This window comes from Pelodiscus sinensis, chromosome 16, assembly GCF_052426305.1.
Source record: "Pelodiscus sinensis isolate ZL-2025 chromosome 16, ASM5242630v1, whole genome shotgun sequence".
Classification (NCBI taxonomy): domain Eukaryota; kingdom Metazoa; phylum Chordata; order Testudines; family Trionychidae; genus Pelodiscus; species Pelodiscus sinensis.
The window spans coordinates 17,234,398-17,259,886 of record NC_143067.1 but is presented as its reverse complement, the minus strand read 5'-3'; the positions used below and the strand labels follow the sequence as shown (position 1 = coordinate 17,259,886).

The window sequence follows — 25,489 nt, the reverse complement described above, 5'->3', positions numbered from 1 at the left end:
AACGCAGCTATCATATCAAAGAATAAGAATGGAGATCAACAGCAGGCAGCTCAAATGAAACTCAAAAATAGCCACTGGTTCTCATGCCTGTAGAAAGTCTGCAGTTAATACATTTAACGTGTACTACACCAAACGTACTAGTGAGATTATCCTCACCTAATGGCAAAGACATTAAATATTGTACTCTTCACTGTACTGCCACTACCAGCATTGGGAAGATCTCATGAAATCTATTTTAAAAGCATCATTCAGGGGGGAAAAAAAAAAAAAAAAAAAAATCAAATCAGCTGAGCAAGTAATCTCTGCAGGTACATTAGAACTGTAGTGCTTTGTATAGTCTGCTATTTATTCGGAAGATTTTCAACTCTGGCCACTGCTACAATTAGACTGATGAAATTGTATTATGCTGAGCAAAAGTTCCCATTTCAATAATGCACAGCTGGGAATTATGTACATGGACAGTGAGGTCAATGTAAAAAGCAAGGTGCTAACTAATTTCAAAGAAACAGTGCTCCCCTCAGGACAGGCTGAGAATGAAAGTGTTTTACAGGATACTCCTGTTATATCAGCTTTCCAAAACATACACTGACTTCCTATTTGTTCACAGAATCAGTTCAAAGTGGTGGTTTGCTCTAGGAATGTCTTTACTGTAGAGTTAACTGGGGTGATTGGCACCCAGGTCTGAGCACTTGGATTAACCTAGCCCAGGTCTGAGCAGTCACATTGCAACACCAGACCTAAGTTCAGGGGTGGGCTAGATACGGCTCGTGGGTTCCCAGCCGTTGGTCCGCGTACTGGTGGGCTGGACGCCAACCCTTGCCTGCCAGGCCATGGCACTCTGCTAGGCCACACCCACAGCTGCTAATGAGCGCCACCCACTGGTGCACACCTGTGTGTGCACTAAAAGTTCTCCTCCCACGGCAAGTGGCACTGCAGACTTGTCCCAGTGTGCGGTTCTAGCTCTGGTGGCAGCCACGTGGCCTGGCCAGCAGGGCTGCGTGGCGAGCGGCTACCACATATCCTTTCCATTGTGGGCAGCGTGTTTGGGACTAGGGAGTGGAGCCTTTGCGGCCATGAGCATCCTGGCCTTTATTGATACCGAGGAGGATCAGGTTAGAGGTCCGGGGGAGCTGCACTGCGTGTCCGCAATTTCTGCCCCTCTGGCGGGGCCCAGCTTCCCCCACAGGGTCTCCCCTGCTGGCTCCAGCTTGGATCATGTGTCTGGCCGCTTCCCAATATCTCAGGGCATCGCAATGACCAGTAGTGGTCGAAGTTGGGGGGGGGGGGGGAAGAGGGTGAAGCTGGGTTCCCTGATCAAACCAGCAGGTGTCGGGGGGGCTAGTACCAGCCAGCAGTCGGGTGAGTGCCACAAGTCCATGACACACATGGGCCGAGCAACCCTGCACCTCTAGGCGCCCATTAGAGTTCTGGCCTGGGGAGGAACTCTAGAGCCGCCAGAAACGTCCACCCGTCCACCGCCGATCCCGTGCGTAAGTTGGGGGTTAGGCGGTCACCAGGCCTGGTAGAGCAGAGGTGGGGTCTCTTCTTGGCGGCAGAAGAGCACTTTGCTGCATAGCAGGGGGGGTTTGTGGAGCCCAGCACAGCAGCCCTAGAATATCCGCAACCCGGGCAACAGCACTCACCTGGTGGTTGTGAGGCAGTGCAGGGCTAGGTGAGAGGTGACACTGGGAGTTCTGGGGGTGGGGCAAGTGTTGGGAGTTTCTGGGGAAGGGGGATTGGGCTAACAGTGGGGGATGCTATGGAGGCAGGGCTGGCACTAGGGTGCTTTGGGGACAGGGCTAATATTGGGGGCTGGCACTGGGGGGAGGTTCTGGAGGGTTCAGTGCAGCTGGGCTCTGGAAATGGGGTGGCACTCTGGGGCTCTGAGGGCAGGAGGCTGGCACGAAGGGGGCTGGGTGCAGCCAACTCTGGGGTCAGTGGCTGGTGCTGGGGAGTAGTGGAGGGTTAGGGCTGGCACTGAGGGACTCTGGAAGCTGGCACTGAGGGACTCTGGAAGCTGGCACTGAGGGACTCTGGAAGCTGGTCTGCAGACCAGGGGGATGGGGAGCAAAGCAGAGCAAAGCCGCGGAGCACGCAGGCAGCAGACAGCCCAGACGCGTCTGGGCTGCCCGCGTGTTCCGCCGCTTTGCTTCCTCTCCCTGGTCTGCTGGAGACCAGGGAGAGGGAGGGCCCCGTTCGTAACTGCGGATCCGACATAAGTCGGATCCACGTAACTCGGGGACTGCCTGTAGATTTAGATGGGAGTAAAACTGATTTGGCAATAATTAAGCTTGTTTAAATATTAATGTGTTAAATTATTTCTGTCTGGGAGATGGGCAGAGCTGAGAAGGGAATGTTGTTTTGCTGGAAGGTGTTAAGAGCTGCCATCAAGTGAGTGTTTGATCTCTAGAACAGAGAGGCCTGCAAACTGCTTCCTAAGCATCCTTTCAAGTTCAAAAGGAGTAGTTAGTCCCTTTTATGTAGAGAGCTGAAAACAATAAAGAAACCACCACCCAAGGCAATGGCCCAGGCTAACTGAGAAGGCCAGATCAGAAGCTAAGCCATGCGGTGTGAGGAATTCCCTGATTAGGAATGCAATGGCTAAGGGACTGTCTGAAAAGGGATAGGTGTGTGAAGAGACAGCCAGCAGGCAGAAAGAGAAACAGTTGTGAGAATGACAGTGATAGGGCCAAGCAACTGAACACTGACCATGTACACAGGCAGAACAGAGCTGTCGACATGCACCACAAGAATGTGAATGATAAGCAGACAGACAATCTCATGTGAAATCTGCTCTCACTCAAAGTTTTGATCAGTTTCAGGAAATCTGTGGGATGTTCTTTTCCAGGAGCATTTAGCAAGGGAAAGAAAGTTAAGATTTTAGTTATGACTTATATACTAGGATTTAATGAGCCTTTTCATAAAAAAACCTTATAACAATGTCAAACAGTTTAATAGCATCCATATTAGATAATGAAATTACAAAGGGCCTTCAATTAACTTAAGTGTTACCTGGTCTTAACCACAGCCTGGATCAATCCACCCAAGAAATCCACTTCCTTGACACTACAGTACAATTAAACGATGGGTTTCCAGTATATGGTGGTGGAAATTTGTCCACCAATCGCTACACTTACCTTCTTGCCTCTAGCTTCCCTCCTATACACGTCTCAATCTACTGTATACAGCCAAGTCCTAAGTGTAACCCTTCTGCCAGGTAGTGCCAGCAGCAGCCAGGGCTGGTTTCAATATCTAGAGGTCCCTTTTCATCCATCTCACACACAACAGGCTCAAGCCCCCATCCAGTAGCCTGGGAAATTCATACACCCCTGAGAGGCGATGCTTCCCCACTTGCAAGCACAGAGTCTAAGTGTAGAAAAGAAACTTTTAATGAAAGATAGAGAGAAGTTACATGGCATTAGCTTGGGAAAATACCACAGATAGTTCCTACCCCCCACATGAGTAACCATCCCAGCTCAAATGGATTTTGCAATGTCCTTTGCCCCTCAGGCTCACTAGTCCAACAACGTAAGGGTTCCATTCATTTACCCAAACTTTCTCCATACCCCACTTCAAACGCCCTACTAACAGCTTTGTCCAGTCAGTGCAGACCCTGACACATCATCCTGATGACTCCACTCATTGAGTCTGAGGCCATGCCACCTTTGTGCTGCTCCTGTGGTCTGCCTGTACTGCCTGCTACCACGTCTACCAGTCACTTCTACCAGCCATTCCCGCCAGCCGCTCCTACCGTCACTCCTACCAGCCACCCGCCGGTCGTTCCTGCCAGCAATCTTGCTAGCTGTAATGGGTCTGGCTCCAGGCCAAACCAGTGACTTCAGCTCTTAGTGATTTCAACTCTTTAGCCACCACCTAGGCTGGCAAAAGAATCCAGCTTCCATTGAACTAACCAAAAGACTCTTGATGGAGTCTGCTTTAGGTCTATCCTTAAAACAAGGGTGGAAAAGGCAGGTTGAACCAATCTTACAGCTCATACTTGGCAGGCATGAAGCAGGCTGGCTCAAGCCCTTTTCCCCCCAACTCTGGAAGGAGGAGGCTTGTTCATCTGAGACCTCTTACAATGAGGCTGTGTCTACACTGGGCCACTTATTCCGGAAAAGCGGCTGCTTTTCCGGAATAACTTGCCAGCTGTCTACATTGGCCCCTTGAATTTCCAGAAAAGCACTGACGATCTACTGTAAAATTATCAGTGTTTTTTCCTGGAAAAAACTATGCTGCTCCCATTCGGGCAAAAGTCCTTTTCCGGAAAAACTGTTCCGGAAAAGGGCCAGTGTAGACAGCACAGTAGACTTTTCCGCAAAAAAGCCCCGATCGCAAAAATGACGATCAGGGCTTTTTTGCGGAAAAGCGCGTCTTCACTGGCCACGGATGCTTTTCCAGAAAAAGCGCTTTTCCGGAAAAGCATCCTGCCAATGTAGACATGCTTTTTCCGGAAATACTTATAACGGAAAACTGTTCCATTTTAAGCATTTCTGGAAAAGGGTGCCAGTGTAGACGTAGCCTGATGGTGTCTCTCCTGCCACCACTGGTGTCATTTTACAGTTCCCACATTTAGGGGTAGCATGATTTGTAACCCCACAACACCCCAAATTAGTTACAGTACATCACATTCCATTCTAACAACCAATCCTCCATCAGCCCTGGCTGAAATGGATTTACATAACCACACCCCGGATTCCTTCTCCATCCCAGCAGGAGCTATATTTACATAACAGTTACTTATCTTGCAAGGCTAAACAGTTTGAGTGAACATAGCCACCCCCAGGGCTGCTGGCTGATTGCAAGCAGTAGTTTAGCCCTTGCTTACATCCAACACAACCAGATATGCTCCAATCCGGCAGACAAAAAAACCTATAGGATCTATAGAGAGCATTCTTAAAACTGAAATCCCGACATGGAGCAGTGAAAAAAAACATTGACAGAGCCAAGAAAGTACCCAGACACAAACTCTTTCAAGACAGGCCCAAAAGAGAAAACAGAATTCCACCTACAGTGCACAACTTAAACCCCTCTAATGCATTTTCAAAAATCTACAACCTATCTTGGAAAATGACCCCTCAGTCTCAGAGGCTTTGGGGGGGAAAGGCCAATTCTCGCTTACAGACAATCCCCTAACCTGAAACAAATTCTTTCCGGTAACCACGCAACACAGCTACATCATAAGCATACAGGAACCCACCGGTGCCAACTCTGCCCACACATCTACACAAGCATTTTCATCGCTGGACCCAACCACATCAGCCACCAAATCAGAGGCTCATTTAACTGCACATCCACTACTGCGATCTATGCCATCAAATGCCAGCAATGCATATCGGCCAAACTGGACAGTCTCTACAGGAAAGAATTAATGGACACAATTCAGATATCCAAAAAGGCAACATACACAAACCTGTTGGAGAACACTATAATCTTCATAGACACTCATTAATGGATCTCCAAGTAGCTGTTTTGTTTCAGACCAATTCCACAAGCCAAATACACAGAGAAGGATTGGAGTTTAACTTCATTCACAAGTTTAATTCTTATACTAATGGTCTGAATCATGATATTGGATGGCTCCCACATTATCAACCAACCAACGAAGGTGCTAATGGTTCTTGATGTCTGGGTAGAAACTGGTGTTGGTCATCTTTTCCAATTGCTAACTAATGGTTCTTATCAGCCTCTTAACTATTTAGTCTTTCAGATGCTACTAGACTAATTGTTGTTTAAGTTTTTCCTGTTATAGCCCAGTGAGTCTGTACCTCTGAAACTTATCTGTGTCTTTTTTTCTTCCTCCCTTCAATTTTTTCCCCTCTCCCAACCCCACTCCTTCCCTTATTTATTCTTGGATCTGGACTTCCAACACTCCAATTATATGAAAAAGTAGGTTGTGCCCATGAAAGCTCATGATACCATCAACATGTTTTGTTAGTCTTTCAAGTGCTACTAGAGTATTTGTTGTTTTTTTAAGGGTTTTCTCTTCTTAATGTACAGGAGCTTAGATTTCATTGCCTAACAGCAGCTCCATTTATCTGAACTAATGTTGTGTATCTCATTACATTAATGGAATTGATTGTTACTGTACGATTCATACATATATATATATATATATATATATATATATGAGAGAGAGAGCGCGCACAGAACACTTATCGTATTCCACTCCCTCTCTACTTGTTCACAGGCCATCCCAGTAGCAGCCCCTCCTCATTTACCCCTAAATTGCTACACGACTATATAATCTGAATCACCATTCTGCATTCAGTCCCTATGGTACTACTGTCATCTGGCAACTTCTTAGTTTAAGGATAGTACTGCAGCATCCTGCAGCATCCCTACTGGTAAATTAACAGTGTAGTTTCATGTCCCATAGCAGATTTGGAATTTGTCATGGGCTCAAACTGCATGGCAAAAGGATGTCTGAAGCTTTTCAATATTTAAAGGCTGCTTGTGTGGGAACAAACAGGCTCCCACAAATAAACTGAACTCTTTCCAAACAGCTTGTAGGGAAAACATGTAAAATCTTTCTTGCACTCACTCTACTCTGATTTGTCAAAGCAAGTGTAAGAGTAGTATTAATTGGACAATTCTTACACTGTAAATCCTAAGGGTTGGGGCCCTTGTTTCCATAACTTTTTTCCATCCATGTGCAGAATAAATTGTTACGTGCACCAAGCCATGCAAAGATGTGCTCCACCACTAGAAATGCAGACTGCTGACTGTGGGTACTCTGCTAATTAGCTGGGCAGCATTTGAATCTCTCCTGGGAGGCCACCCAAGAACTCAGCTTACAGGGAACACTGCTTGGAGGTAGGGGTGGGGTTCTGTGTAATAGTGACATAATGATGCAAATTATCAAGTGTAACTCTCCATCTCTTCAATTCGCAGAAAGGAACATCACTAATACTGAAGTCAATCACGTTTTGAAGCAGCAAGACTCCAACATTACCACCACCACTGACTGGTTTGAAGATGTGCATTATTTCTTTAACTTGGTAACAGGAAGCCATTCAGAAAGAGGCTGAGAAAAGCCAAGAGGCTGGTAAAGTAGCTTTGCCAGGGTGGCGGGGGGGATGTTTTCTTATACTTGTTGGCTGTGTCTACACTGGGCCACTTATTCCGGAAAATCAGCCACTTTTCCAGAATAGGCTGCGAGCTGTCTACACTGGCCCTTGAATTTCCGGAAAAGCAACGATGCTCTACTGTACAAAATCAGCCGCTATTCTGGAAAAACTATTCTGCTCCCGCTCGGGCATAAGTCCTTATTCCGGAACACTGTTCCGGAAAAGGGCCAGTGTAGATAGCCCAGTAGTCTTTTCCGGAAAAAAGCCCCGATCGCGAAAATGGCAATCGGGGCTCTTTTCCGGAAAAGCGCGTCTACATTGGCCACAGATGCTTTTCCGGAAAAAGGGCTTTTCCGGAAAAGCAGCCTGCCAGTGTAGACGCTCCTTTTCCGAAAAAACTGAAAACAGAATAGTATTCCGTTTTAAGCATTTCCAGAAATTCATGCCAGTGTAGACACAGCCGTTCAGTGTTAGAGAGAACAATTATCCTTTACCATTGTCTCAACACCTGGAACACTCAAATAAATGCCTATGTGGCACTAGTCCCACTCCCACAAGATAATAAAAAACCTTTTTTGGTAACGAAGCTGAGAGAACTGAGAAAGCTTTGATGCCAGGTTTCTTGTCACTGTATTTCCCAGTTTTCTTCTTAACACAGTGCTGACATGCACATTGAAATCTGTAACAAGCTGAGGGAAGTCAATGGCTGCCTGGAACTGCAAGGAATCTAGCTCTCATTACCGTTCTACTTCTTCTGTCCTCAGTAAGAGGAAGATTGCTGCAGCACTGCTAGTTCTTCAAGTCATTTTCCTGGCAAACCATACTGCACGATACTTGCAGGAAGGGTAAAACAAGTGACCACAAACACTTGTGAGTGTTCTCCACTTGGAAAAAGGTTTTCATTACAGAGTGACAGATGATAGATTTATGGGGTACTAATCCTTGATGCAGGACAAGGTAGCTAGCCAAATGGCTATACTGGGTAGCTCCAAAGATCCATCTAGCCCAGGGGTGGGCAAAAGGGCTTCCGTGAGCTGGATCCCATCTGCCAAGTGGGTTGATCTGGCTTGCAGAGGTCCTGCCACTCCCCTGCCATGATGTGGCAGAGAGAAGGGAGCAAGAGACTTTGAGCTCCCCCATGCCCAGGCCAAGCAGGGCCTGTGGGTGGGGAGGAAGTATGCAAAGTCTCATCCCACTCTGCCCCTGCCCTGCAAGGAGTGCACAGCGCTTAGAAGTGCCGCGTGCTCCTTGCAAGACAGGGGCAGGGTGGGAGGAGACTTTGAGCGCTCCCCTCACCCCCAAGCCCTGATTGGCCTGGGGTCAGGGGGAGCACGAAGTCTTCAACTGCCAGCTGCTGTTCAGCTGGCAGGAGACTCTAATCATGGCACTCACTCACAGGGTGGGGACAGACTTTGTGTGCTTCTCCCCCCCACCCCCAGGCCCTGATTAATCTGAGGGTAGGGGTGGGGGAGCATGCAAAGTCTCCTCCCACCAGGCATCTAGAGGGAACTACCAGCTGTTCAAAACAGCTGGCGTTTCTCTGCGGGACGCGGGGGCAAAGATTTCACACGCTCCCCCACCCACAGACCAATCAAGATCTGTGGGCAGGGAAGCATGGAAGTGTCCTGGCCCCACCCCTTCCATTTGAGGCCCCACCCCTTCAGGGGCGGCCCAGGGCCACTTCAAAAAATTCTGGAGTGGCCTCCAGTCAAAAATTATTGGCCACCTGATCTAACCCAATATCTTGTTTTCTGACATTGGCCAATGCTAGGTAGCACATTGGGAATTACAGAACAGGTGATCCATCAAGTGAAGTGATCCATACCTCACTGTCCATTCCCAAATTGTGGCAAACTAAGTCTACAGACACCATCCCTGCCCATCCATTTATTGGTACCCACACCCAGTTCAACCAGCCTCTTCGGCTCATCCAGGGACTAAGGTTTTATATTAACAAACAATGTTTAAGATAACTTCACACACTCACACTGTACTTGAGAATGGGAATTAATGATTGACTTAAGTCAGGTTGAAGGTCTACCAAGATGGAAAAGGCCCTTTCTGAGGAGACCTGCAATGGAAAAGAGTTAGTCTTGCATCCTTTTCTTCTCTCCCCCGGCAAATAAAACCATTTCTTGCTTTAAAAACAGCTCATTAACTAGATATACAGGTCACATCTAGCCTGAATGATTATCACAATTGGGATCCAGCTCCTCAAGGTGTAATTCCCTTTATAAAGGTGTAATTTAAGTGTGTAATTCCCATTGATTTCAATAGGAGCTAGATACTTAAATACCTGAGGGTCTTGGCCCAGATAATGAAATTACAACATCCTACAAATCAAGAGATTGCAAGCTAAGCATTTAACCCAAAAAGGGATTTTAGTCAGCCCGTTCACTCATGCCAATCCAAGTGGGAGCCTAATCTGTTTGGGTCTTCTGGGTGTTATTATAACACTACAGCTCATCTGTTTTTTCTGTTAACATCTATTTAACATCAGTGACTTCAGGGCACATCTACATTGATACTGGAAGGTTTTAAAGAAACATACTTATTTAGCGTTGGCTTACAGCAGAACCTTTTTTGGGTCAGAGGCCACTTACACAGAGAAAAAAAAAAATCAGTTGGGAGCCACACACAAGTGAGAAGCAAAAAACAAGACACCTCATTGACCGGCCAGGGGGTGGGGAGAGGTGATTTAGTGGGGATGCCAAGAGCATCCCCATTGATGCCGGTACCCATTGCTGTCACAAGTAGTAAGGGATGTTGACAGAAGGTTTCTCCCGTCAAACACCTGCAGTGAGGATGGTGCCGTAGTCCGACTTAAATAACGTAGCTGGAGTTGACGTACCTTATGTAGCTGGAATTGTGTACCTTAAGCTGACCTTCCCACATAGTGTAGACCTGCCCGAAGGGACATTATGAAGAGTTTTTGCCACATATTTAACAAGAAGCCTTCTGAGCAAGCCAAGTGAACACACAATCACAACAGAGACATCCAAAATCTCCTCCAGCAAAGGCAAGACAGACAAACTTCAAATTCTTGTAATTGGTAATCTAAACACAGAAAAAGTAAAGCTCTCAGTTTCTCTTCTGACATTTTAAAGCGGCAAAAGGGAGGAGTGATTCCAATTTAAAAATACTCTCCTGTCGGTTTCTAACAACTGAAATATTTTTAAATGTACTGTATCATCATACAGGGCCAGCTTTAGGCCGAGTCGCCAGATTCCCCCGAATCGGGCCCCACGCCCTAACCCTGGAAGTGTGCCGGGCGTGCTGCAGGAGGGGGAGTTTTTTGCTCAACCAAAATTTGTGTGGGTTTTTTTTTTGGGTCAACAAAAACATTCCGGTTGCCGGGGCCCTATCGAAACTATTCGAATTGGGCCCCGCGTTTCCTAAAGCCGGCTCTGTCATAATATACTGCCTGATTGAAGATTTTGAGTCTGAGTAAGCTAGACTCAGAAGACCATCCAACCAAAGGCTTCCAGGAAATTGCTGTAAACCAGGGATGAGGAACCTTGATTTGACCCACGAGGCTCAGGGCTCCTCCACACTGGGAAGCCAGCATTGGCACTGTAGCCATGCAGGGCGCACCGTGACTGGGGCACCAGTATTGGCTCCCCTCTGCATGGGGAAGAGAGCATGGAGCCTTAAGGGGTCAATCAAAGCAAGCCACAAGCCAGATCCTTCCCCTGCCTGGCAGGGGAAGTGGCTCTGTGCACTGCAGGGAAGCATTCCCTGCAGGCACCACTTCCTGTTGCTTGCAATGGTTGGGAATCCCAGCCAATGGGGGGGGGGGGAGGACATTGCCTGGAGCTGGGCAAAGACACTTGTGCCCCTCTCACGAACTGCACCAGGTAGGTGCCTCCAACCCCCAGAACCTCTCCACACCCCACTCCTGCACCCTCATTCCAGTTCTGCACCCTCCCACACCCCAGCCTGCTCCTGCACCCCCACTCCCTTCCTGACCCCGCATCCTCTCTCCCAGCCCATTCTTGAACTCTACCTCCCACCCAGATCCCACCTCCAACCAGCTCCTGCACTCTCCCTCACTCCTTTTCAGACCCCACCTCAACCCCCAGCCAGCTCCCCAACAGACCCCTCTTGCACACTGAAAAATCCTTTATTTTTGGCTTCACCCCAGTCTGGGGGGCCCCACAAAATCCACTAGGCCAGGAAATAAGCCCTGGACATCAGTATCTGCCCCCTCCCATGGGGTTGGAACTTGAGCTTTTTTTTTTCCTGCTTCTCAGTTGGGGGCTACATCTGCGAAGGTGCAGCCAGACAGGAACCCCCTCCCCCAACATCCTTGGAAGAGAGAATCCTTGAGAGCGAAACTCTGTCTTCAAAGGCTCCAGGGCCTCCAGAGGTGCTGGAATAACAATGGCCCTAGATGCTAGACAGGAACCAGATAACAGAGGCAATTGGGCTAGAAGGCTATCGGGGCCTCGAGCTGCCCTTGGCTGGTACTAGTATTGATACGTCTACACACCGTCCCGGAAGAGGAAAAAGAATGTCTGGCACTAATGATTTAGTTACCTCCACCTCACAGGTGCAAATTAAGCTTTGGACCCCCTGTGGGAATGGGCATCACAAAGACGTTCCAACTTAATTGGCATTTTAATGACAAGAGAAGCAACTACGTGACCACAGGAGTATAAAGTGGGGCCCTGTGCCCCACTCTAATTGGGGATCCACCCATAGACCTGCTGGTCAGGTGGTCTTGGACCCCTGAGACTTTAGGGACGACTTCGTCTCGTCTGCTTCCCATTGGAATTGAGAGAAACGCTGCCTTCGCCGAAGTAAGGATCACAGGGGTAAGAATATACCTGCTAGGTGTCTGTGCGCATTCAATAAGAGCTCAGGGAACCAAAAGGGTTCCAAGGTACCTTTAAGTGACTGTTGTTGTATTTTCTGTCTTTGTAGTGGCTGTGTCATCTGTAACACAGCAGTAGCATTTAACAGCTAAGCTTGCCTTGTAACAATAAAATAGTAACTGTTCAGCTTTAACCTGACTCCTCCTGTTGCTGTAACAGAACCAAACACAATAAAAAAGAACCATAGCTGGTCAGGGGTAAACGCAGTAACAGCTGAGCATTGAGTTGTGCCACCTCCACGGGGCAGACTCTTGGGGCGCCCGTCAGCCTCCCTGGCTGCCCACTGCAAAGAGTCCTTTGTCCTAGAAGTCGAAGACTCGGGTGTAATGAGCTCTCTCTGCACCACCTTGGGGCACCCATCAGCCTCCCTGGCTGCTCACTGCGAAGGGACTTTGTCCTAGCAGTTAAAGACTTGGGTGCAATAGGGCTCACAGACCACTCCCTACCCTAGCCACTGGCTAACAGGAGGGGTTTGTTTTCTCCTTCCCACTTACAAACCAGGTAGTGCCTCCAATGGGCAAGGGGGCTGCTCACTGTGGACTGGACCAGCATCTGGACCAGCCCCTGTCCACGGTTGCCTGGGTGCATCACAGACAGGAGCTGCTCCTGGCATCCAGAACAGACAGCCCCTGTTCAGTGGGCCATGGGGGGATTTGCAAGCAGGAGCTACTCCTGCCAGGCCAGAGCAGTCTCTGTCTACAGCAGGGAGGCCACTCCAGCCCATTCTCGGTGTAGGGGAAGGGTTACAGGATGCCCTCCCCCCTTAATTGGTTAAAGGTAGTTAAGTTCCACATTTGACTGGTTAACCAATTAAACAAGATTTTACATCCCTAGTGCCAAACTGGAGAATTTGCTAAACTATGGGGCTACATCCACACTGATGGCTTCTTGCGCAAGAACAGCAGTTCTTGCACAAAAACTTGCTGGGTGTCTACACTGCACGCACGTTCTTGCGCAAGTAAATTTACAGTACAGCATCGGCAAACAGGGCTTCTTCCGGAAGAGTTATTCCTCTCCCTACGAGGAAAAGCCCTCTTGCACAAGAGGGCAGTGTAGACAGGCAACATGAATTTCTTGTGCAAGAAACCCCTATGGCTAAAGTGTCATCAGAGCTTTCTAATGCAAGAGAGCATCCACACTGCCATGGGCACTCTTGCGCAAAAGCACGTCAATGTAGATGTGCTCTTGTGGAAGACTTTGAGCAAGAACTCTTCTGCAAAACAGTTCTTGCACAAGAAGCTGCCAGTGTATACATAGCCTGGAAGTTCAATATTGTCTAGCAGCATTACAGACATTGCCACTGCTTTCTGGGCTCTTACAAGACATATAGGAGTAAATTAGAGCTAAATAACAGCATAGAACAATGACAGCCAGGACAAATGCGCTCTGTCTCTGAAGGAAAAGTTTTCTTTAATGTATAAAGTAGGAATAAGAGATCCTCCGGAATAGGGCTTTATTCTGGAGGATCAGGCCAGTCTAGACGCTTTTTTCCGGCTTTTCCCCCAAGCTGGAAAAAAGCAGCGGACATGTTTATTTAAATCCCCCACGGATTTCCCTATTCCCACTTTCAAAATTAGCATGCCCCTTCCGAAAAAGGGGCAGTGTAGACATAGCCACTGTGTTTAACGAACAATGAAATGAAATCCTGGCCCGACTGAAGCCATTACCAAAAGCATCATCAGCCTCAGTGGGAACAAGATTTCACCCGAATTTTCTGTTTTTTCTACTAAAGTTACAGGCAGGAGAAGGGATATCAGAACAACATCAAGCCAATAATATCAAGGAATCAGAACATTTGCTGAACTGCCAGAATAAAGTGGGATGGAGAAAGGGGAAGAGGACAGTTACAAGGATTTCACATAGTTTTACTTTGGACTAACAATAGGAATGAATAATTTTTTTTAAAAATGCCTCCAGAATAGCCTGTTCCAAGAAATAATTTCTTGTGGCCTCAAGATTGTTATAACGTTTTATTCCAAATCAAGTCCTGATGTGACCTTCAAAATTGTTTTGGGGTAATCAAAAACCATTATTACTGGCTTTACTCTAGACTGAAATGTGATAATGCCAAAATTTAGCTCCAAATATTTGGGACAAAGATATAAAATCCTGGGGAGGAAGAAGAAAACATTTTTAGGATATAAACACCTGACTGACACCTTTAACTATTGCAATGCATTCATGCTCCACAACAGCGCTCACCCTCCTCCTGTTGTAGAACGAAACTCTTGAGGATGTATTTAATCGAAATAAAAAGCATTAAAGTGTCACTCGGAAACCTACTCATTTAAAAGTCTCAGGAAGTAGCCCTGTTAAGTCTGTAACTCCCCCCCCCCTCAAAAAAGGGAGTAGTCCTGCAGCACCTGAGGTATAGCGAGAGTGTTGTGCCATGGGGCAAAAGCAAAACTTGCACCCTCTGCTGCTGCATGGCAGGGCCCCAAATCTGGAGCATGGCTGAGCCCGACGGTGGGAGGGAAGAGAGAGCTTGTACCGGGTCTTTCCCCACCGCTCCAGTTTGGGCCGCGCCCTCGCAGGCACTAACCCGCCGCGGAGTTAGAGAGTGGGGCTAGCGGTGGGCGGAGGAGAAGCAGGCGAGCCGAAGGATGACAGGGGGAGCGGAGTGGGATTAAATTGGCGCCCACCTAGCGTGGCGCCTCTCCGCCCCTGCCTTTCTGTACCTCTCTGTGCTTCTTGCTCCACTCACTTGAAGCGGGCTAAACCCACGAAAGCTAAAGTTACTACATTGTTATTTTTTTTACTCTCTAAGGGGCTACGGAGCCAAGCCTTGGGTTTTTTTTTTTTTAACCTTGAAAAAAGGGCGCTCATTGACTACCGACCACAAATCAGCACAGTGCCGGGAGAGGGAAGGAAGCTGGCAGCAGTTTGCACGCAAAGGCTCCCCGTGCCACGCTAGAGTGTCCCTCTCCTGCGTGTGGGGAGTGATCGCTCTCTCCCTCCCTCCCTGTCCCGCACACACCCAGCGTCTGCACGTGTCCGAGACGTGCAAGCGGGAAGGCGATCGCCCGCGGCAGACTTTAAACTCGCCGCTGAGCTACAGCCCGGAAGGTCCAGGGCGCGACGAGCCGCCACCGCACGGATGTGGAGACCCGTTTTGCAAACCCACCGCCAAGCAAACCTGGGAGGCGGGGCTGGAGAGCGGACTGGCTGCCTTAGGAGAGCGCAGTTACACAACATGGGCACCGCGCCCCCCGCTCCAGCAACCCCATCCCCACCTGGCCCCGAGCGCCCCCTCCCCAGCGGGCCCCCCGGCCCGGGCGCACCTCGGTGACGATGGTGGAGAGGTAGAGCTCCCGGCTGTACTCCCAGCCGTCCAGGCACTTCTCCTGCTCCAGCTGACTCAGGTCCACGTCCCTGCCGGGCTGCAGCCCCAGCGCGGAGAAATTGGCCAGCGCGGCCAGGCGGTAGCGGCGGCACCTGCTGGGCCCCTCCCGGCCGCCCTGCACCTCGCGGGGGATGCTGGCGTCGAGCCACTCGCGGCTCAGGTTGGCGCCGGGGGGCAGGCGGCAGCGGTGCTCGGGGGTGCCAGCCAGGAAGACGGCGGACATGCCGTTGAAGCCATTGGGGACGATGCTGGCGCTGAGCAGGAAGAAGACGAGGCGCTGGAAGGGGCCCCACTCGCCCAGGAAGGAGATCAGATCGTCGTAATCCCGCATGGCGGCCGCGAGGTTCCGCTCCTGGGGCGGCACCGCCTGGGCATGAGGCGCGGCGCCCTCCGGAGCCGGTGTACTCGCCTGTCACCTCGGCGGAGGTGGGGTCTCCCCGGCCGGCTCCGCCTCTGCCGCGCCGCCAGGCTCGGGCACCGCCTCGGCTTAGATAACCCGCTGCCCGCTGCCATCGCCGCCTCCCCGCCCCCTGGCACGTGGGCGCGCCGCGGAGTCCGTATGGCGATGGGGAGAAGCCGCGCAAGGGGAGCTGGAGGGGAAACCCCTAGAGACGGGGTCGAGGGGTGGGGGACGGGCGGGGAAGCGTGATTTGAGCCGTGTTTAATTTGAGCCGTTGCGTAACAGTGCTCTGCAGCTGTGCTGGTCTAAGCCTGGAAGTCCCCAGCCCGGCACCTCTGGGGGTGATGCAAGTAAAGAAGGAGGCTTGAGCCTCTGCGCCTTTTTCATTACAAATAAAAAGCGGCCTATATAGGGCAGGCAGAGGGGGAGCTGCCGGCGGAGGGAGGGGGCAGCGCTCTGGGCAGGCGGGCCGGATCTGCAAACAGTATTGGGGGGAGCACTCTAGGGCAGACGGGGGAGCTGCAGACAGGATTGGGGGAGCACTCTAGGGCAGACGGGGGGAACTACAGACAGGGTGGGGGGAGCACTCTAGGGCAGGCAGAGGGGGGAAGAGCAGGAGGGAACAGGAACGGGGAAATCACTGGGATGGGAGAAGGCAGGGGTGGGTACAACTTTTGTAAGGGGTCCCTAGGGCCTCTGTACTTCTTCCCCCAGGGCACTTGTTTGATGCTGTTTTCCAGCTGCTGCATTTCAAAGGCAACACAAGTGCTCCTGAGATGCTGTGGGAGGCAGGACGTAGTGGCACCTCTCACAGCTCGCTCCCCCCGCCCCTCCTTCTCCAGCCGCAGATAATGCTGATGACGATGCCCCGCCCACTCCACTTGTCATGGTTGCACGAGGCTGCCCTCTGGAGGGTATCTATGTGGATTCACTTTAAGGCTGCTTTGGAAGCCTTTCCCTTGCAGGGAGAATTGCTGGTTACCATTCAGGGGCATCTTCAACAGCTGCCTCAGAATTGTTTATGAAAGCTCAACTCCTTTAGATTGCCACAGCAAAATGTCAAGGGTCTATTCGATTCTGCCATCCCCATAAGGCCAGGAAGAAAAAATGAAGCTAGAAGTGATGGTCTGGCAGACAGAGGCAGTAGCTGCAGGCTAGGCAGACAGTACTGAATTTCTGATAAAACTTTGAGGGAAGTTAGATTACCCCTTAAATAGATTTTTAAAATGTGGTCTGCATTTATATAAAGCCAGTGGCTGGTTTTATTTATATTGCTTTGCCTTTCTATAGACCTGTCCCTCTGAGCTCAGCTCTCTGCACACATCTCTTGAATTTAGCTTTGCCACCACCTCCATCCCCTCCCCACTTTGCAAATACCACCAGCTCAGCCCAATTCCTTTACCTGGTCCTTTGCCATAACACAGTGACCCTTTTTGCCCTTGTCAAAGACATAGTCCCTATGTAGCACCTATATGGATTGATGGGGTAATACACTGAGGCTATGTCTACACTGCAGGCTTCTTGTGCAAGAACAGCTGTTCTTGTGTAAAAACTCACAGAGCGTCCACACTACAAGGCTGTTCTTGCGCAAGAAAGTTTACAGTAGATTGTCAGAACAGAGGGCTTTTTGCGTAAGAGTTATTCCTCTCCCCACGAGGAATAAGCCTTTTTACACAAGAGCTTCTTGCGCAAGAAACTCCTATGGCTAAAATGGCCATCAGAGCTTTCTTGCTTGAGAGGGTCCACACTGCCATGAAAGCTCTTGTGCAAAAGCACATGGCAGTGTGGACACACTCTTGCGTAAGAACTTTTTTGCACAAGAACTCTGTGCAAAAAGTTCTTGCCCAAGAAGCCTGCAGTGTAGATACAGCCTGAGGCTTTGTCTACACTGCAAGTTTTTGTGGCAGAAAATACACTATGAGGAACTCATTAGCATGAATCGCGAAGTCATTAGTATATTTTCTGCCGATTCTTTTTGTGCAAGGGGATTTTGTGCAAAAAGAAGCAGTGTAGTTGCTTCCTTTTTGTACAAAAAAACCACCCCTTGTGCAAGATCCTTATGCCTCCCGGAGTATCTGACACTGGGAGGCATAAGGATCTTGCGCAAAAGGGTTTTTGTACAAAAAGGAAGCTTTCTTTCAAGAGAGCGTCCATGCAGTCTAGATGCTTTTGTAGTGTGGACGTGCTCTTGCGCAAGAAGTTTTTGCGGAAGATCTCTTCCGCAAAAAGCTTCTTGTGCAAGAAACGTGCAGTGTAGACATAGCCTCAATATCCTCCAGAAAGTGTCTTCAGGTAGTGTTTATGGTGTGGCCTAATGGCTTGCCTTTCTCTCAGGGTGCTCAGAGATCATAGGCATGGGGAAATGCTCTGTGGAGCATCTAGCGAAGAGGTCAAAAATTTAAGTCCCATGTAGGCAAGCAACTGAATATTGATAAAATGTACGAGTGCTTATACAGAAATGCTAGAAGTCTAAATACTAAGGTTCCATCTACACTGGCAAGATTTTGCGCAAATACAAGATTTGCGTTAAAGTATTTGCGCAAGAGAGCGTCTACACTGGCATGTGCCTTTGCACAAGAGATGTGCTTTTGCGTAAAAGTATCCATGCCAGTGTAGACGCTCTCTTGCACAAGAAAGCTCCGATGGCCATTTTAGCCATCGGGCTTTCTTGCGCAAGAAATTAACATTGCCTAGTTAAATTAACGTAGTGGTGGCACGAGGTGTACCGGTAGTTCGGAATAGGAAGCCTAGTCCGAACTACCTAGTTCGAGCCCCGTGTAGCCGCGCTGCACGGGGTTCGAACCAGCGGGGTTTTAAAAATGGCGGCTCCCTGCTTAGGCAAATGAAGCCCGGGAAATTCAAATCCCGGGCTTCATTTGCAAGTGCGGTATGCCTACATTACCCTCCTAGTTCGAACTAGTGGGGTAGTGTAGACATACCCTCTCAGACCAATTCTAGTAACGATCCTATTGACATCCAAAATACTCAAACTGCCTAGTAGCATTGTGAGCTTGTTCAAGGAAAAATCACCCATAACCAGGGGTGATCAGTCTATTGTCTCTCCTCTTTCTCTTTGAACTATCCCTATAAAAGCCTCCCATCCTTGCCCCAAGAAAACTGTTCTGATACCTGGACTTAAACTGCATCAGTTCCATTGAGACTTCATCTCCTGTCTGATCATGCTGGGGGCTCTGTCCTGCTTTTCTCCTGTCCTCTGGACCCCCGGCTACCATCATCATCTGGGAACCCCGATCAGTGCAAGCTCCATGGAGTGGTGAGATCTCTCAGCTATCTCTTTAAGCATAGCCTCCTGACCCTGCCCTGTGTAAACTGTTATATGGTTACCTAACGTTTGTAATCAGTTTCAATTAAGATTTAATATTGTAACTTTGATATCTATTCACTACTCAGAAATAAATCACTTTCATTGTTAAGCTGGTTGCTTCTCTTTTGCTCACTCTTCCTAAGGGGTGTTGTTTTGGCTTCCCCATTCACTCTGCAACACCACTTCCTGTACCCAAGCAAAAGATCCCTGTAGTGCCCAAAATCCTGTGGGGTTTGCGCATCGTGTGGTTTACCAGTGAATGACTGTGGTGTGAAAGTGGGGATAGGGGGTGCTGAACCTGGGTGCTTATGAGGATGGCAGCTTAAAGTGCTGTTTAATCCAGCCCATGGAGTCCAAAGGCATGAGGGTGCAGTGTGGCATTGCTGTGAAACCCAGCCAGCTGAGTCCAGGGACATATGAGGGGGTCAGCTTGTGAGTGCTGAGTACCCAGTCCTCTCAGACGTGCTCTGATTAGTGGGTGTGAGTGTCTGTGTTGCCAAGGTGGTAAGAACCCCATCCTGAGGAACCTAGTTCCTGCAGGAGAGCTCCAGTGGGAGGGGGAATTGGCAGCAGGGAGAATTCAGCTCCATATGAGAGCACAAGCAAGCACCAACAGTACACTGATAGAATTGTTAACCTTCCCCCAGTCCCTTCAGGGTAACCCTGATAAATGAGCATACCCTAGAGCAGGGGTGTCCAAACTTTTTTCAAAGAGGGCCAGATTTGATGAAGTGAACATGCGTGAGGGCCGACCATTTTGCCTGACATTCTTTGAACCATTAAAATTAAATGCAAATTAACTATTTTATGCAAAGTTTATTGCAAACGGCATACTTTTTATTTTGTCACATGGATGACAAATCTAAACAGGTGTTACATCACTCTGCCTTTCATATCTGAAGGCCAGATGAAAAAAAAAATCCAGGAAGCTGAAATATATGTCAGGAACATTGTAAAGTACATTACATATTATTGGTAATAAAGGTTGTCTGTCAACTTTTAAGTTCAAAAAATATGAACAGGAACATAACACCAAGTATACATGTTGTGTCCAAATATATTTATAACTGATTTAGACCAACTGACATTAACTGAGATTTTACAATGTAGTCATCTCAATACATATGGATTCGTTGGGGGCCATAAAAGATAGATATTGCCAAATTACCTGTGGGGCCGTATTAAACCGGAACACGGGCCGCAATTGGCCCCCGGGCCGGACTTTGGACATGCCTGCCCTAGAGTATTGGGCAAATCTGGTAACACCTGAGTGAGAGCGTCAGAGTATTTGCGCAAGAAGCACTGATTTTACACATTAGAACGTCAGTGTTCTTGCGCAAATACTCATGGCCAGTGTAGACAAGTGGCAAGATTTTGCATAAAAGCACTTGCTTTTGTGCAAAATCTTGCCAATGTAGACACATCCTAAGGGTATATCTACACTACTGAGTCTTGTTGGAAAAACAGCCATTTTTTCAATAAAACCTGAGTTACATCCACACTGCAATCACATTCTTCCAAAAGTAAATCAAAAGACTAGAGGTTTTTTTCCCAATGTTGGTAATCCTCTTCCTATGAGGAAGAAGCCTTTTTCCAAAAGAGGAAAAAGACGTGTGGACAGGGAAGAGGAAGATCTTTTGAAAGAGGAAAGAGGGAAAAGCACAGGTACCCTGATGGCTACTCCATCCATAGTAATCACAGCTTAAATATGAGCTATTGTCCATTCAGTGTGGATGCCATCTTTTGAAAAAGCAGATCACTTTGTTGATGCATTTGTGTGTGGACGCTCTTTTGGAAAAAGTTTTCAGAAGATTTCTGAAAAAAGGTTCTTCCGAAAGAAGCCTGCAGTCTAGACATAGCCTAAGATAAGTAAACTATAGTGCCTTAAATTAAATGATAGGCATTGTGCAATAAGGATAATCAAAAGGATGTGGTAAGATGAGGGTGCAATATATACAGGAAAAAGAGTAGGACGTAATGGTGAGGAACTGGCAGTATCTGTGACAGAAGCCATAGTGTCAAATAAAGTAAAAGCCTTAAATGAATCAAACTACCATAAATCTCTAGGGACAGAAATTCCATGCTTGAACAAAACCAGTGTAGCCGTAAAAATATACTGCCAATCACATGATCAGGATAACGATGGTGATTGTAAAATGCTCAGGGAGATTACAGAGGTTTACAAAGGCAGAAAATACAATGAGGGATTTCAACCATCATCCTATTGACTGGGTACATGTCATGTCAGGATGGGATGCAGAAATAACATTTCTAGACCCTATGACTGCTTCTTGGAGCAGCTTGTCCTAAAATCCACAAGGGGATGCAGTTCTTGAGTTTGTCCTAAGTGGAACACAGGACCTGGTACAAGAGCTGAAGACAGCTAAACTGTACAGTGATATCTGCCATAATGTAATTAGACTGATGAGGTAAAATTGCCACAGAAACTCACTATGGTAGTGTTTAACTTCAAAAAGGAATTTCATTTAACTAGCTTCCTCATTTTAGTGTAAGTGAAACAGTCACAAAAGTAGAATATCTAAAAACAGGAGCCAACAACCTTGCCAGGCTCCTGATCAAGGTGAGAAGGTGTTCCCGGAAAGGGTGAGGCCTTAGGTGGAAAGAGCACTCTCCTGGCCAGCCCTCAGGGCTGCCATAGCATCCTTGCCTGTGTGCCAGACCTCAGTGGCACGTCCCTGCCTCCCCAGACGACCCTAAGAGCCACCTGGAGCATGCTACATGGGGCTGCACAAGTAATTTAAAGGACCAGGAGATCCTTGTTGACATTGCTTCTTGAATCGCTAGTCCCCAGGGCACTTTCACGCCCCCCCCCCCACCACATACACACCCCTCTCGTTCGCTGGCCTGTCTATAAACTGCATGAAGAGTATTTAAAACACCATAATAGAGGCTCAAACTAAATGTATACATCAAATTGAATAAACTTTAAGAGAAACAAAAATGCCACCAGGGATAAACAGAGTAAAAGCAACATTCAGAAGTAAGGAGCAAAAAGACATCTTGTAAAAGTTGGAAGTCAAATCCTAATGTTGGGGGTGGAGTCATGTGTAAAAATATAAGGCAGGTCAAAAAAAGAATTTGATAACTCTAGCTAAGGGCACCAAAAACTAATAATATTTTAAATTAATCAGAAGCAGGAAGTCTGCCAAACAGTGAGTGGAGCCACTGGATAATGGAGGAGCTAAAGGAGCACTCAAGGAAGACAAGGTCCCGGTCAGACACCACTTACAAAGTTAGATTTCCTTCTTTCATCTTAATGCATCTTATCTGCATTTTCCTCCACCTTAGTGTGGATCTTTGCAACCTGGTACCTTCAAAGCCTCAAGCACACCACTGACTCATTTACAATAGCAGGCAAGGTGCTGTATAGAAACCACCACAAAACAGACAAAGGATTCTAGATTCATTTGAGACCTGCAAATGACAGGTTACAAGCCAAAAACAGTGACAAAACTACTTCAAAGGAAAAGCCTAAACAGCAATGAAGCTGGCTGAATGCAAGAAAGTGTTGGCAAAATGGGAAGAAAGCAGATGAAGGTGAACCTGCAATGGTACCATCGGTTAATGACATCGCTCTAAAGGACAGACTAGCACATCTTCCTCCAACACAGATCTCAGGACACTTGGCAGATGTGAAATTGATTACAAATGGGTGTACATTATTGAAATATGAGTGAAGTTTCCTGTGCCCTTTTCCCCACCCACATATTTGTTTGACATACAGCTTCCTCTTATCGTAAACTCAAAGCAAGAAAAGGGTTTGGTTATGCCTGCACTTTCTGAACAGCTGAAGTTGACAGATGGTCTGAGAGCTGTAATCTCACTGTATTTACAAAAATCCTTAGGGCAGATTTCTACACTCAGATGCATGCAGCAGAGTTCAGCTCTCCTTGCCCATGCACATTTTGTGCATGGATGTGAAATGACAAGAGATTAGATAAGTAGATCAGAGCGCAGCATTTTGCCATGAGGCTATACTAGAAGATTTACCCAGCAGTGCTCAGCTCATTAACTCAATTAATTTTTGTTTTTTGGAAAATAAAATGTAAATGTACATGCTTCATTTAAGTCATTGCTCTAGGGTGGGGCTAGGGCTGCAGGGCTAAGTATGCAGGCTGCCCTGGGGAAAGAGGACTACCCCAGCCCTTTCTCACTGCAGCAGCTTGGGGCTAAGTGTGAAGCACTTCTCCATGGCCCCTACAGGTCTAGCAGGCATGACCAGGAGAGGGGTGCATGTCTCCCAGCTGGGTCAGGTCCAGGTCTGTCTGCCCCCTTTATTTCCCAGCTGTAGTGAGGAATGCAGCAAACTGTGCACTTCCCCCTCTCTCCCTGATGAAGGGGAACAGTCAGCAAAGTCCTCACATGAGGTGGGGGGAGACCTCAGCCCCTCCTGCCCTCCTTAAAGAGCACCTGGTCAGTGGGAAGCTCTGGGATGAGAGGAGCACTCCCAGCCAGCCCCTATCACCTGTCTGGTGATTCTGTCTCTTTTCCGTATGGTTTTATGAGAAGCAATTCCATTCCAAAATATCACATTTTCCTGGCACAACCAAACCCTTATCTTGCTTTAAGCCAGGGCTACTCAACACGGCCTACGGCCCATTTGTTTGCCGCCCACGGTGTGGTTTGGGTTGATATGCATTTTAGTAGTTAAATTCCTGAACTGTCATTGGTCATTAAAAGTGCTGTGTCAGGGGGTGCACGCCCCCAGTGTGCCTCAGTGCCCCCTGACTGTCCTCATATAGCCCCTCTCAGGGCAAGTTACAGTCTGTATGGGTTGCTCATCATAGGCACCAGAGCAGTATATAACTGGCCCTTTACGCAAGGCCAAGTCCACAAAGCAGTTTATAACTGTTTTAGCGGGGCACACCCCAGGTAGGGGGACCCGGGCCCACCCTACTCCACCGGGTCCCAGCCCAGGGCCCTGTGAGCAACCAGGTACCGGGTCACTCCCTCGGTGGGGCCATCCAGCCGAAATGCACCGAGGTTCTCGGGCCAGCAGCTCCCGCTCCTGCCCTGGGCCACTTCCTACCTGGATCCCCGGGCTTCCTTCCCCTGGACTTGCCCAGCTGGCTGCAATCTCCAGGCCGGCGTCCCCTCGGCAGGCAGTCTCCAGGTGGAACCAACTCACCTCCACCTTCCTCCCAGCCTCTCCTGGAGTCCCTGGCACCTGCTGGGGGAGAGCTCCCTGCTCCAGTCCTTCTCCTTCGGCTGTCTCCCTCCAAGGAGCTCCTGCTTCCTCTGCAGTCAGCCCTCCACTGGCCTTCCCTTAAGCAACCTGTGCTTCTCTATATATACCTGCCAGCTGGGCTCTCACTCCCTTAATGGGTTCAGCTGGCTTCCACAAGCCAATTATGCTGCCCTAGGTAGTTGCCAGCTGGGCTCTCACTGGCCCTAAACTGCTCCAGCTGGCCTCTTTCTTTCTAGCCCTGGCTCAGGGCCTGAGTCCTGGTCTTCAAGGGCCAGTGCAGGGCCGGCGCCCTGTCACACACCTTCCCCTTCGGACCGAGCTTCCCTTCTTCAGCCGGCCCCCCGCCATGCCTCTCCTGTGCCCTTCCTCGGGATCTGGTTTTTCCCCCTGGGCCCAACTACCGCCAGGTCTGCCCTCGCTGCCTCTGAGCATGCCCCACAATGTCGGCGTGTTGGCCGGCCCGTTCCCCAGAGGGTCACCCCGTCGATATTAGTGTGGGGCGGCAATGCCCCATCACTCACCCCCCTTTCCAGAACTCCATCCCTTTCCGCCAGCTCGTTAGTCCCTATGGACCTAGAGAAAAAAATCTGCATTGTTATGGGCTCTCCCTGGTCTGTGGCAGACCTCAAACTTATAAGGCTGTAAGGCCAAATACCACCTCATAATCCTAGGGTTGGTCTCCTTCATTGTTTGCAACCATCGTAATGGCGCATGGTCTGTTATCAGTGTGAATGTTCCCCCTAGCAAGTAATAGCGCAGTGCCTCTATTGCCCACTTAGCTGCCAGGGCCTCCTTCTCGATCGTGGCATACTGTTGCTCCCGCGGTAGTAATTTCCTGCTTAAATATAGGATTGGGTGTTCCTCCCCTTCCTGCTCCTGTGAGAGGACGGCTCCTAGACCTCTGTCCGACCCATCTGTCTGTACTATAAACGGTTTTGTAAAATCGGGTTGATGGAGGACCGGTGTCTGCGTCAGTTGGTGTTTTAATGCTCTGAACGCCTTTTCGCACTGCAGGGTCCACTGGACCCTTTGGGGTCTTGTATTTTGGGTCAGATCTGTCAAGGGCGCTGCAATCGTGGCAAAATTGGGTATGAATCGCCGGTAATAACCGGCTAGACCCAGGAACTGGCGGACTTGCCTTTTTGTGGTGGGGGCTTTATAATCTCGCAGGGCTTCCACCTTGTCCACCTGGGGTTTTATCCTTCCCCATCCCACCCGGTAGCCTAGGTAGGACACCTCTCTTTGCCCAAAATGGCACTTACTTG

At 48.8% G+C, this 25,489-nt stretch overlaps 1 protein-coding gene across 1 annotated transcript in view; it reads right to left on the bottom strand.

Moving 5' to 3' along the window:
• Window positions 1–16,251, bottom strand: part of SLC22A4 (solute carrier family 22 member 4) — an 83,070-nt gene extending 66,819 nt beyond the window's left edge. Inside the window, exon 1 of the mRNA XM_075900352.2 lies at window positions 15,229–16,251. Within this exon, the coding sequence (XP_075756467.2) occupies window positions 15,229–15,621 (393 nt within the window). The 5' untranslated portion in view covers window positions 15,622–16,251. The remainder of the gene's footprint in view (window positions 1–15,228) is intronic.
• Window positions 16,252–25,489: the final 9,238 nt, after the last annotated feature.